Consider the following 12364-nt stretch of genomic DNA (forward strand, 5'->3'; position numbering starts at 1 on the left):
GAACTAAATCAGCCATGAGATTCCTTCCAGTTCTTAATCTACGATCCTCTAATCCACCTGAGAGGGTGCCATCTGGCCTGGGAGCATTGTCATTTCTGGACGTTTCAAACCAAGTCTGGCCATTGTCCAGTGGGTGGTGCCAGAGAGTTTACTCTGTACAGATCCAATACCGGTGCTGAAGTCTGGCAAGGGTTATCACCGTCTGGGCTCTGCTGAGGCAGCAGAGTTCAAAGGACCATTACCACAGCCACCTTTTTGATGCTTGTTTTCATTTCTTCCCCATCATGATTCTCAATTGAAGTAGACCAAGTGACTGAGGATGCCTTGAGGTCTGTGTGCCGCAATCCTGAAGCTGGAGAAGAAAAGAGAAGCAAGGAAGGAAAGGAAAGAGCTTCAACTTTGCTTTCAATTTCACCTGGTTAAGAAATGTTTGTCTCCAACCTTTACAAACATACCAGTTTATCCTGAGAGAGGACTATGGGGCTATGCTCTTACAGCAGAGGGATTCCTTTTTGCTGAAGAGGCTTGAATTTGCACATGCTCAGCATAGGTATAGGGTAGAATGGTTTTTCATCTCAAATTCTGGCTTTTCAAGAATGAATTTGTCCAGAAGTTAGAATCATAGAGAAAAGTGCCACACTAAGAAAAATTGCTTTGTCAACCCAGGACCCATTTGAGGAGCAACCTAACCCAAGGAGCAATTTCTGGTTAAAATGGCATCGTATTGGCCTTTTCCCAGCTGGAGTCCAGTGAGAGAGAAGCTTTTCAAGAGTTTGGAACTCTTGGGGGAGGGAGGGGGAAAGAAGGGGAAGGATATGGGAGAGGGGGAGGTTGTTTCCAAGACAACGGTTTGGAGAAAGAAAAGACAAAGCTTGGAAAGAAAGAAAGCCAGCAGGACAAATACCCTAGAAACCAGTGGAGAAGATGGTCCAGTGCTTGGCACCATATCAAGGACCAAGTAAGGCTTAAGGGGGAAAAGTCAAATGACTAGTTCTTCAGCATTTCTTGGCCTCTTGTAGCAGAAGTGGGAGGAGACACCTCAGCCAGTATTTATATTCAGAGTGGGGTATGTAGTATATAAAAACTGTTAGATGACTCCCTCCCCCATCATATCTTCCTCTGCTTAACACTCCCTTTTCAAAGAGCCCGGCTCAAGGCTTTATCAGCTGTTGCCTTCTGCCAGGGAGAAACCAGAGAGTCTGTAAGTATCCTCTTAATGTCTGTTACTTAGAGTTTTCCTCATTACCGGGTAATTTGTGTTATTGTTTATCTGTATTTCTTTATTTCCCTCCTCCCCTCTTTGGAAAACTGCACAGTTTCTCTGTATGCCTGAACTAAATAGACTAGCTCTAAAGGCACAGTTCAAGGGATGCAGTCAGCTTTGGGTTTTTGGTTTCTTTTGACCCAAACCACCAGCTTCTCTAAGACGGCTCGAATGTGCTATCATCTTCCAGTGAGATATTTGCTTCCTCACTGTTGTTGATTGTTAAGACAGAGTAGAAGACTAAATTTGACCAAAAATGACAGAGGATATATACAACAAGGGAATCCCTTTGACTGCTAAGTGGTCATTCAGTGGAATGCTGAATGTGGAGTCAGAGAGGTGAGTTTGGACCCAGCTCTGTCCTTAACTCCCTTTGTCCCCTTGGACTAATCCCTTATTGTCTAAACTTCAGTTTTCTTAACTAGCAGACACAGCTTCAGAATTAGAGTTCCAATGTGGGCTCTGTCTCTTACTACCTGTGAGTCCTTGGGCAAATCACTTATCCTCTCTCAGTCTTAGTTTTCTCATCTGCAAAATGGGGATAATACAGAATGTACTAAAAATCTTAATGAAGCTTTAGCTATTGAGCTAAAATGACTAAGACTAAATTATTAAGGCTTAAAACTGCATTTTTGAGATGCTCTATGTTAACCTACTTCCCAGGATTGTTATGAGAATTAAATAAGATAACATGTGTAAAGGACTTTATGAACTTTAAAGTGCTATTATAAATGCTAGACATTATGATTATAGAAAATAAGGAGGGTAAACTAAGTGACCTCTAAGGCTCCTTCCAACTATAAACCTATCTTATGACTTGATGACTTTTGAAATCCCCCCACCCCACCCCAGCCCTAAAGTAGTGATTCTAGGTTCCTCTGAAGTAGAAGCTTGTGTTCTTGAAATAGTTAAATAGCAAAAGAAACTTTGTATTTCTATGACTCAGTGGGAGTAAGTAAGGCACAGGGTATGGCCCTTTCTAATTATGAAATTATATGTTTTTCTACCTGTCCTGTCATGCTGAGAGAGTTTGTTTCACAAAAGCCCATATTGAATGGAAAGAACTGTTCTATCACATCTGAAGTCACTGGCTAGGATAGTTCTGAAACTGCCGCATACATGCAAACTTCCAGACTTTGACTCACAGATAACTGAAAGAAAAGGACTTACCAGGGAATAGAATATAGGGCAATTTCTTTTTTTTCTTATTCCAGCCTTTGGCTTTAAAGGAGATTGGGTTCCACCTGCTGCATCAGAGTTGAGAATACCCAAATTAAAGATTATTTGTAAGTACCAAATGCATCCCTTAAAGACAAAAGTTCTGTTCTTACTAGAACATAAATGTTTGAATATCCCTCATTTAGAAAAAAAAACATATGTTAGGTATGCAACTGGAGATTTTATTTTAAACCCATCATTGATGTCATAACTTAAAAGTGACACTTGCCTCAAGAGATAAAGAATGACAGTCTTCAGCTTTATGGTTTTCAAACATACAGCACCATGGAATAGTGAAAGAGATTTGATTCAAAGGAAAGTTGCTAACAGGCCTTAATTGCTATATTGAAGCTTTTCAGTTCCAGACCAACCCAGCAAATGACATTAAAGAGCTTACCCTAAAACCTCTTAAAGAAGGGTGCGGTGTTCTTAGACATAATGTAGTCCTTTCCAAAGATGGAAAAGGATGTTAGATATTTTATGCATTGCTTTTCCCAGTTCCCAGACTTTGTTCTGCTAGCTAACTTTTTACTGTTTCCTGATACAATCTAGAATTCCTACTTTTGAGGAAGGAACAATATCATGTGGAAGTGTCTAAAAATTATCTATTATTTATTGAATGGTATAAAGCATGCTACCAACAGATTTCACTTAATCCTTCTGCTAGTTTAAAAACAAGAGATTCTCTAATCTGAGCAACAGAGTGAGAAGCTTGGCAGCGAATAAAAGCTTTTTGTGAGTGTTCTCTAAAAAAAAATCAATCCCCAAAAAACCTTTTTTTTTTTTTTGCTTTTTTCATAGTCCAAAAATATCACCATAATTTTGCCTGTTTTTCATATATCTACATTTGACCACAAGATAGAGATGTGATAATTTAGCTTTATTATTTTCAAGGTATCAAATCAAACCGTCAGCTCTGGGAGGAAAGAAGTTCCTGAACACACTAACAATTCATTAAAAAGAGCTATGAAACATATTGGAATCAGAATCTGTCCCTTGGTCTATTGAGAGTTTGAAGGGGATAGAATCTCAGAGTAAATCATCTCTTCCCATGACCAGAATTTTGTTGATAAAAAACATTGGGACATATTGTCCATGGTCTTGTACATATCTTGATCAGGAGGTACAATAGACCCAGTAACGTATGATCAGTATATTAATGCTTCGTTCCTGGTGTTTTGGCCTCCATCTTCTTATACTGCACTTCATCAGAGGGCATGTTTCCTGATTTACATATTTTTTACCCTTTGTCATATGGAGGAAAGGAAGGATGAATGGACGTACTTTGAATGGCATTGGTGACACCCCACATAAAATTCTTTGGACAAACAATTTTGGAAACAAAACTTTTGAGGCAGAAGCCCAAGGCACACATCTAAGCTTACCTCTTGTGGATGGGCTGGAGGAACAGGTATGCCTATTTCAAAACAATCCCTCTCTGTGGATGATCTTTGGGGCCTGGCTCATAGCAGTGTATGTGTGGGGTGGGGGGGAGGGAATTCCTGGGAGTTCTTGGCTGATATCTGAAAGTACTCAAACTGACCTGTATCAATGCCATCTTTGAATACCTATCTCTGAAACCAGTGGTAACTAGGTGGGCAGGCTGGGAAATGAGTGCCAGGAAATTTGGGACTAATAGATCACATTGAGTGAGTTAAGGAAACTCATCTGGGGTACAGAAATGACTGAGTTATTGATGTCTGCAAGTCATTGGCAAACCAAGAAGAAAAGTCAATGAAATTCATATAATCATAACTGCTACACAGTACCTTAAACACAGTAGGTGTACAATAAATGTTGGGATGGATTAGTGAATGAATTTTCACTCAATGTCCTTTCCCCTTATTTTTCAACTCCCAATGCTATCAAATCTTGTGTAATATTGATTTTATTTTTATTTTTTATTTTTGCCTTTGTCAACTTAGCTGAGATTACAATCTCTATAACTATGATCTAGAATACTGGTGAAAGGGTGCTAGGCATTCCTCATGTAATGTTTTTGCAATTGCCCAGGTAGTATCTAGATTAATTGGGGAACTAGGAAAACAAACAGAGCCATAGAACAAGTGTTCTAGTATTACAAAATTTCTTGGATGACCGGAAACTGAAAATTTCCATTTAAATTGGTGAAATCCATCTTATGTATAACCAAAATATTTAAAAGGCTGAGCAACATAAAATTGCTCTGTGATACTCCAGAAGTCTAGAAGAAATATCTATAAGACTGTGGAGGCAGCAGAAGTTATCTTTAAGAATGAAAAAAGCCTCCTCCTCTTCCCAGAAGCAAACTTTGGCAAAAAGAGCAGTAGTAAACCTTATGTGTCAAGCTGTAAACCTGCAGAAAGATTCGACTTTTATTTTTACTTCTATTGCTTGGACAGTTGTTCTTGGCCAGGTTTTTCTTACCTGGTTTTACTCGTACTTCAATTTCCAAAGTTCCAGAATAGCAAGGTTTTTGTTTTGCTTTGTTTTTGTTTTGTTTTTGTTTTTTAAGTTCCCAAGTTTGAGAGCATGAATATATTCACCCTGTAATATGCCGTGTGTCTATCAGTGGACACATAACACCGGCCTTTGTTTTTCACCCCTCCTTCCCATTTAACATTCTGAATATACAGAAAACCAGGTTGCTGGATTGATCACCTTTCTCTTGATTAGAGTACTGTGCCTTTCATAGAATTTTCCAGTTCTTCACAGGACATACCCTAGGAGAGGGAGAGGATGACTGAAGAGGAATTTTAACCTGTCTCACCTCTCTCTTTTTTTTTTCCGCTGTGACTTTTAAAAATCAAGCACCTGAGCCTCTTATTTGATGGTGTATCCAACTAACAGTTTAATCCTTCAAGCAGTATCAAGAGGCACTTTCAAAGTGCCTGTGCTTGGAGTCAGATGACTGATGTTAAACACATATCTTGTCCTCTGGGAGTTGTCAGTCTAAGAACACCTTCCCATAAAGATTCAATTCAACTGAACAAGCATTTATTAAATACCTGCTATGTTCCATAGCATTATACTAGGGTTAGAGATAAAATATTTTTTAATGATTGCTATCCTCTAAGCAGCTTTCATTCTACTGAAAAGAACTCAACAAAAAATCTCAAATTCTAGTGGCTAATACTATTTCACCCTTTTGCCAAAGCAAAATGTGTCTGATCTGTAATTCATTAAATAATTACCTTGCATTTTCCATTAATAACTAATAACTTACCATTGTTGGGGGGTGGGGAGGGAGAAGGCAGTAGACAGTTAATGTGGCCCTATGGCTAAAGTGTGTTTATCTCTCCATTGAAAGTAAAAGAAAATACAAAGTCAAAAGATCTAATAGCAAGCAATCCCAGGAATTAATTGCCCTTTAGTAATTATCTTTTTTGTAAATTCTTTTGTAAATGGAATGATGGGCATCAAAAAGCAAATCTTGCAATTAGCACTGATCAATAGCACCTATTCCCAGCCTGACCAGTAAGATAGGACTGAATCTATCTCTTGACACTCATCTGGCTCCTGTCTTAGGTGTTCTGCTGTCAAACTACCATCAAAACACCCTGATATTCTCTACGGGTCTCATTGTGGTTTTATGCTTTGGGTATTTTCCTATGGTGCTCTTGCCTTGGCTATGCTATTGTAAGGTAATTGCAATTCTGCTCTTGTCCATATTTCTTTGCATGTGTACCCAAGGTTATGTCACTTCCCTCACCCAATTTTCCCTTAACTCGAGAGATAGTATGGCAGAGGATTGAGGTTGGGCATTGGAGGCAAGAAGATCTGAGTTCACAATTTGCCCTGGCACAAGCTGTGTGGCCCTGGAAAAGGCCCTTAGTCTCCCAATGCCCTAGGCAACTCTCTAAGGCTGAAAATTAGCTGTAATTTACAGAAGAGTTGCCTATTTGTAACAGCCAGGGAAGTTTCCATACAAGGAATTCCCAGCAGCTAGGAAATCATGGGTCTGGATCCTATCTGCCCTTCCTCAACCCCCAGATAAAAAAGTTACTGCTATTATCCAACACTGGGTTCATACTATTGTACTACACCCTTGTGTCATAAACATTCTTCTAGTCTATATTTATTGTGGCTATGGCCTTTGTCTGCTTCTATTAAACACATACTGGATATGGTGCTGGCATCCTTGTTTTGCATATTTCTTCTAATTATGTAATTGACATTGTTTTTGGATATTGATTGAGATGTAACATATAACTCTCTTTTTGCATGCTGATTTTGGCTAGGTCATCAGTATTTTTGTACCCTGGTAGTTGTGTTGGCATTTTTTTTTTTGCATATTACTCTTGGTTATTTATTGGTATTCTCTTTTGCTTAATACTCTATTTATGTCATTAGCATTCACCTTTGCAGTTAGTGTTATTATATTTAAGGCATTCTCCTTTGCATACTAAGGTATTTTTCATTATGTCATTGACATTCGCTTCTTCACACTTATCCTGATTGCACAGTATATGCACGTTTATTTTGGTTGGCATTGGCTTTCTTTTTGGCATAATTTTCCTAGTTATGATTTTGGTTTTGTCCTTTGCATACTTCTCCTGGGTAAGACACTGAGATTCTTTCTCCTTGTGTGGAATTATCTTGGTTATGTTACAGGCATTATCCTTTGCATACTTGTTTTCCTTATGTCATTGGGTTTTCATTTGAATAACTTATCTTAGGTATATCTGGCATTCTCTGCATATTTATCATGGGCATGTCTCTGGTATTTTCCTTTGCATATCTACTCGGGGTATTTCATTGGCATTCTCCTTTTGTGCAGTTACGTGGATTTGCCATTAGTATTTTCCTATGAGACTTTTATCCCAATTATGCTCTTGATATTGGCTTCTTGCATTTTTTTCATGGTTATGTTGTTTACTTTCTTGTTTTATTCTTACTGTTGTTATCCACAGCTACCTCCCTTCTGTATTTCCAAAACCCTTTGGATGGAAGATGCTATTGGGCTATTTCATGGACTCAAATAGTCAACAAACACAGAACCCCCATGGTCACAGCTACAATATGTTTGGATAACTCAAATACAAGTTCAAGTAGTCACTTGTCCTTTTGACTTACAGGGGAGGGGATTTGTTTTAGAATAGTACAAGTGTGTCTCATTTTACACAGTAGAGCATATCCCTGAAAATTTATACCTAAATAAAATTTTAATTTGGATCAATTTTGGATCATCTGTATCCCTGGTTCTCCCAGTCAATACTCCTGCAAAATAATTAATCCAATTGTAATGCTAATGAGCACATACCAATTAATCTGGGTTTTTATACCATGGGATCTCTTTAAATCTTTTTCATTTAGAAAACACCTTTCTGAAGAAAAAAAAACTTGGCTAAGAAAGCTATCTTTCTTAGTTGAGAATCAAATTATTTTGTGCATATGTATCCATTTCTAAATCACACTAATGTTAGGGCAATCCATCCCCCTCCTTGTAAGCCCATTCCTTATAGTACATGCAAAAGTATCCCTGACAGCTAGCCTGCACCTGGGAAATAACACAATTAAATGAAGTCCTGCTCTTCTCCATGTAATTTTATGGACCAATGGGATTTTGGTGACAAGTTAAGTTTAAGGGATCCTCTCCAACTTTATTTCCCCTTCTAAAGGAAAATAGTGGTGCTTTCTTTCCTGAGCATCATCTCATTTTTCCAAACAAAATGGCCTAAACAAGCTGATCTTCCAAAGATTCTGGTTTATGAATGGAAATAACAGTAATAAGCTCTCCTCTTTCTTTAAGGAGCCAGGGCAAATAATAACCATGGAGGATAACCCTACTGTCATTAAGATGGACAGTCATGAAGGAACCAGTTCATCACAGCAAGGGAGAAGGTTGATCGTCAGAGCCATTGGCTACGTCACCGGAGATATGAGAGAATACGCAGACTGGCTCAAAGGTATCTATCTTTATATCTGCTGTGGGTCATAGTTCTCTTGTTTTTCTGCCTTTGGATTAGGTATGCTTCTCCATTCTGTCTGAGGAAGGGACATTAAAAAATACTCCTCTCCCCTTTTCATCTCTCACTTTCTTCCTTCCTATCATTACTTCTCTCTTTTCCTCTTTCACTCTTCACTTCCTCTTCCCCTAAGGACCCCATTCTCTTTCTTTTCCTTCCTATCTACAGCCTTCACATCCAAAAAATCTCAATGGAAGATCCAATGACACTGGATAGATGACTTCATCTTTTAATCTCAATTTTCTCACCTATAAGGATGTGATCCTTATAAGGATCCATCTATGAGATAATAATGTACCTCACAGGAGTGTTGTAAAGTATTATATGAATGTGAATTATTATTCTTATTTTAGGATATCTCCTCCCTCTTCCCCTCTCCACCCCCACCACAAATTTCCCCAAACTTCACTAATACTTGAATTCTCACTGCCTGGTTTATAGCTTTATGACCTTTGTTGCTGTTGTTCAGCCATGTCCAACTTTTTGTGACTTCATTTGGGGTTTTCTAGGCATTAGAGTACATTCCCTTCTCTAGCTCATTTTACAGATGAAAAAACTGAGACAAACAGTGTTAAGTGACTTGCCCAGGGTCACACAGCTAGGAAGTATCTGAGGTCAGATTTGAATTCAAGAAGATGAGTCTTCCTGACTCCAGGCCCAGGGCGTTCTCCACTGTGCTACCTAGCTGCCCACTTTATGACCTATTAGAAATCAAATATTACTTCTCCCACACACAGACACGTACACACACATAAACACATAAGTACTTGTCAGTCATTTATACCTTAATATTATTTATACCTATATATTAATTAATTTATTGTGACTTTAATGAGAGTAGCTTTTGGGAAGGGGAAACACAGTAGGAAGAAACTGAGCTTTTGAGGTGAGAAGAAACCCCTTGGGAGCAGAGTATTGCTGAGAGGAGAGAAGAGCACAGAAATATAGACTTTACCTATAACAGAATTTTTCCAGACAGCCATCCTGGTAGTGAAAACCAACTGGTTCCTCCCTTTTCTCCACCTCAAGTTCTTGGAAAAATTCTTTTCTCTTAGTTGAAAAATATCCTAGTGAAGATCCCAGTCCAAGATCTTTAGACAAGGAAAGGAGAAGACAAAGATAGTTAATAGTTAGTAGAAACCCAAGATAAATGAGATGATGGTGAGAAAGCTCCTTTTCACCTTTAAATTCAATTCAGGATTAAAGCTAGAGGTCTTGAAAGTCTGTCAGTCAGTTAAGAAGCTTTAAAGTAAAAAAAAAAAAAGGTAAAAAAAGAAAAGAAGAAGAAGCTTTAAAGTATCTACTATGTGCCAGGCATTGTGCTAATCTCTAGGGATACAAAGAAAGAGGGTGGGGAATTGTCTCTGCCTTCAAAGAGCTTACATTCTAATGGAATGGATGGGAAGGAAGAGAGGGAGGAAGGAAGGAAGGGAAGGGGAAAAGGAAGGAGAAAAGGAAGAAGGGAAGAAAGAATGGAAGGAGGAAGGCATTTATTAAGTGTCTATTATGTGTCAGGCACTAGGCTAAGTTCTTCTATAAATATTATCTCATTTGATCCTCACAACAACCCTAGGAGGTAGGTATTTTTGTTATCCCTATTTTACAATTGAGGAAACAGTCAGGCAGAGGTTGACAGACTTGCCCAGGGTCACAGATACTAGTAAGTATCTGAGGCCAGATTTAAACTTAGTTATTACTGATTCTAGGACCAAGCTCTCTATCTACTGCACTACCTAGCTACCTCTAATGGGAAACATCACATGGAAATAACTAGGTACATATAAGATATACAATCAGTCAATCAAAAATAATTTATTAAGCATCTAACTAGGAAAGGCAAAAGACAATCCCTGACCTCAAGAAGTTCAAAATCTAATCAAGACAACTATACACACAATTGCATATGAACAAACTATATACATGATAAATAGGAAATAACCAATAAAAGAAAGGCACTAGAATTAGGAAGAATTGGGAAAGGCTTCCTGTAGAAGGTGGGATTTTACCTGGGACTTGAAAAGGTCAGGAGGTGGAGATGAGGAGGGAGAACATTCCGGGCTTTGGGAGGAGAGGAAGAATGGGTGGGTAGCCAATAGAAATTCGGGGAGCTAAAAGTTGTGTCTTTGGGGAGGAACTGCAAGGAAGCCAGTGACACTAGACTGATGAATATGTGGTGGGGTGTAAGGTGTAAGAAGTTTAGAAAAGTAGAAAAGAAGACTCATCTTCCCGAGTTCAAATCTGGCCTCAGATACTTCCTAGCTGTGTGACCCTGGGCCAGTCACTTAACCCTGTCTGCTTCAGTTTCTTCATCTGTAAAACGAGCTAGAGAAGGGAATGGTATTCCAGTATCTTTGCCAAGTAAACCCCAAATGAAGTCACGAAGAGTTGGACATGACTGAACAACAACAACGGTCATAAAGCTATAGATCAGGCAGTGAGAATTCAGGTATTAGTGTAGTTGGGGGAAATTTGTGGTGGGGGTGGGAAAGGGAAGAGCGAGAAGATATCCTTTTAAAAGCTGGGTTATGAAGGACTTTAATCAAACAGGATTTTATCTTTGATCCTGGATGTGGTAGGGAGCCATTAGAGTTTATTTATAAAGTTTATTATAAATTGAGTATTACACTTCGTTTACTTACAATGTAAATTGAAGATAATTTCAAAGACAAGCCATTAGGAGAAAGAAAGAGGAGAGTGGAGGGAGGCATGCAGAAAATGGAATTGGAGTTGAGGAATTTTTAGATGTTATTGCTAAATTTCTATTTCTTTATCTTTAAGGAGTTATGATTTGTGACTGACATGAAGTTAGAAAGAGTGAAATTCCTCTTACAGAAGGGCCTTCAACTAAAGAGAGGCATGTAACTTGAGGATGTTGTAAAACATATTCATTTTCAAGCTTGGGTTGGTCTAGATGCCTTATAGGTCCCTAATAACTCAGATTCTCTGAGTGGAGATGTACAAATCTGATTTGAAAGAAGGAAGATACTTGAAACTCTGAGACCAATTTTGATGCTAATTCCTGGTATTTTATTAAAGGGATGGTTTGTGAGCACTTAGATTCACTATAGTGATCACCAAGAACCAGGATTGGTTCATTTGTTCAGTAGTTTTTTAGATGTGTCTGACTCCTCGTGCCCCCTATTTTGGGGTTTCTTGGCAAGGATACTTGGAGTGATTTGTCAGCTCCTTCTCCAGCTCATTTTAAAGATGAGAAACTGAAGTAAAAAGGGCTAAGTGACTTGCCCAAGGTCTCAAAGCTAGGAAGTGTGAGACCAGATTTGAATTCACTATGATCAGTCTCCCTGACTTCAGGCCTGGCTCTCCATCAACTGTGCCACCTAACTGGTTCATTAAGAATGAGATATCGGTTTCATATTTCCTTTTTACCAGGTTAGGGAAATGAATTATGTACCGTGTGTCAGGTTTGCTGTATGGCATTAGACAAAGTCATGATACCCTATGGATGAGACTGAAAGGTACAGTGCCATTAGTTGGATTTGGAACTAACTATATGTCTGGACCTGAAAGCAGTGATCAATGATAGCCTCTAGGGAGGTCTCCAATTACATGCCCCCAGGCGTCTGTTTCTGATCTCACTCTGGTTAAAATTTTTCATCAGTAACTTGAATAAAGACATAGTTGTCATACTTATCAAATTTGTGGATTGAATTTCATAGAAATGTGTGTAAATACCTGTAATTAGCTTCAAAATATCAACTGTACAAGTGCAGGATATTGGAAACATGTGACCAGACTGCAGCATATCATGTGAGAAAGACCTACGGGTTTTAGGGGAAAACAACCTCAATAGGATTCCACACTGTGACATACTAGCCAGAAGCATTCATAGGTGTTAACAGAAGTATTGTGTGTAAAATGAGAGACGTGATGGTCACATTGTATGCTTCCCTGGAATGTTGTGCTCAATTCTGAG

The 12364-nt window shown here is 38.6% G+C and overlaps 1 protein-coding gene across 5 annotated transcripts in view; it reads left to right on the forward strand.

Annotated features, from left to right (window-relative positions):
* The first annotated feature begins 892 nt into the window (after nucleotides 1-892).
* SLC14A1 (solute carrier family 14 member 1 (Kidd blood group)) overlaps nucleotides 893-12364 on the forward strand; it is a 57076-nt gene continuing 45604 nt past the window's right edge. Inside the window, exons 1-4 of one of the 5 annotated variants that reach the window (XM_027868965.1) lie at nucleotides 893-958; nucleotides 2479-2550; nucleotides 3743-3893; nucleotides 8214-8370. In XM_027868965.1, coding sequence (XP_027724766.1) covers nucleotides 3753-3893; nucleotides 8214-8370 — 298 coding nt within the window. In that variant the 5' untranslated portion in view covers nucleotides 893-958; nucleotides 2479-2550; nucleotides 3743-3752. Of the gene's footprint in view, nucleotides 959-1098; nucleotides 1202-2478; nucleotides 2551-3742; nucleotides 3894-8213; nucleotides 8371-12364 lie in introns of those variants that run through there. The other 4 variants (XM_027868966.1, XM_027868967.1, XM_027868964.1 and 1 more) reach the window with 4 other exon arrangements.

The sequence above is a fragment of the Vombatus ursinus genome, unplaced genomic scaffold (genome assembly GCF_900497805.2).
Source record: "Vombatus ursinus unplaced genomic scaffold, bare-nosed wombat genome assembly UNPS02014791.1, whole genome shotgun sequence".
NCBI lineage: Eukaryota > Metazoa > Chordata > Mammalia > Diprotodontia > Vombatidae > Vombatus > Vombatus ursinus.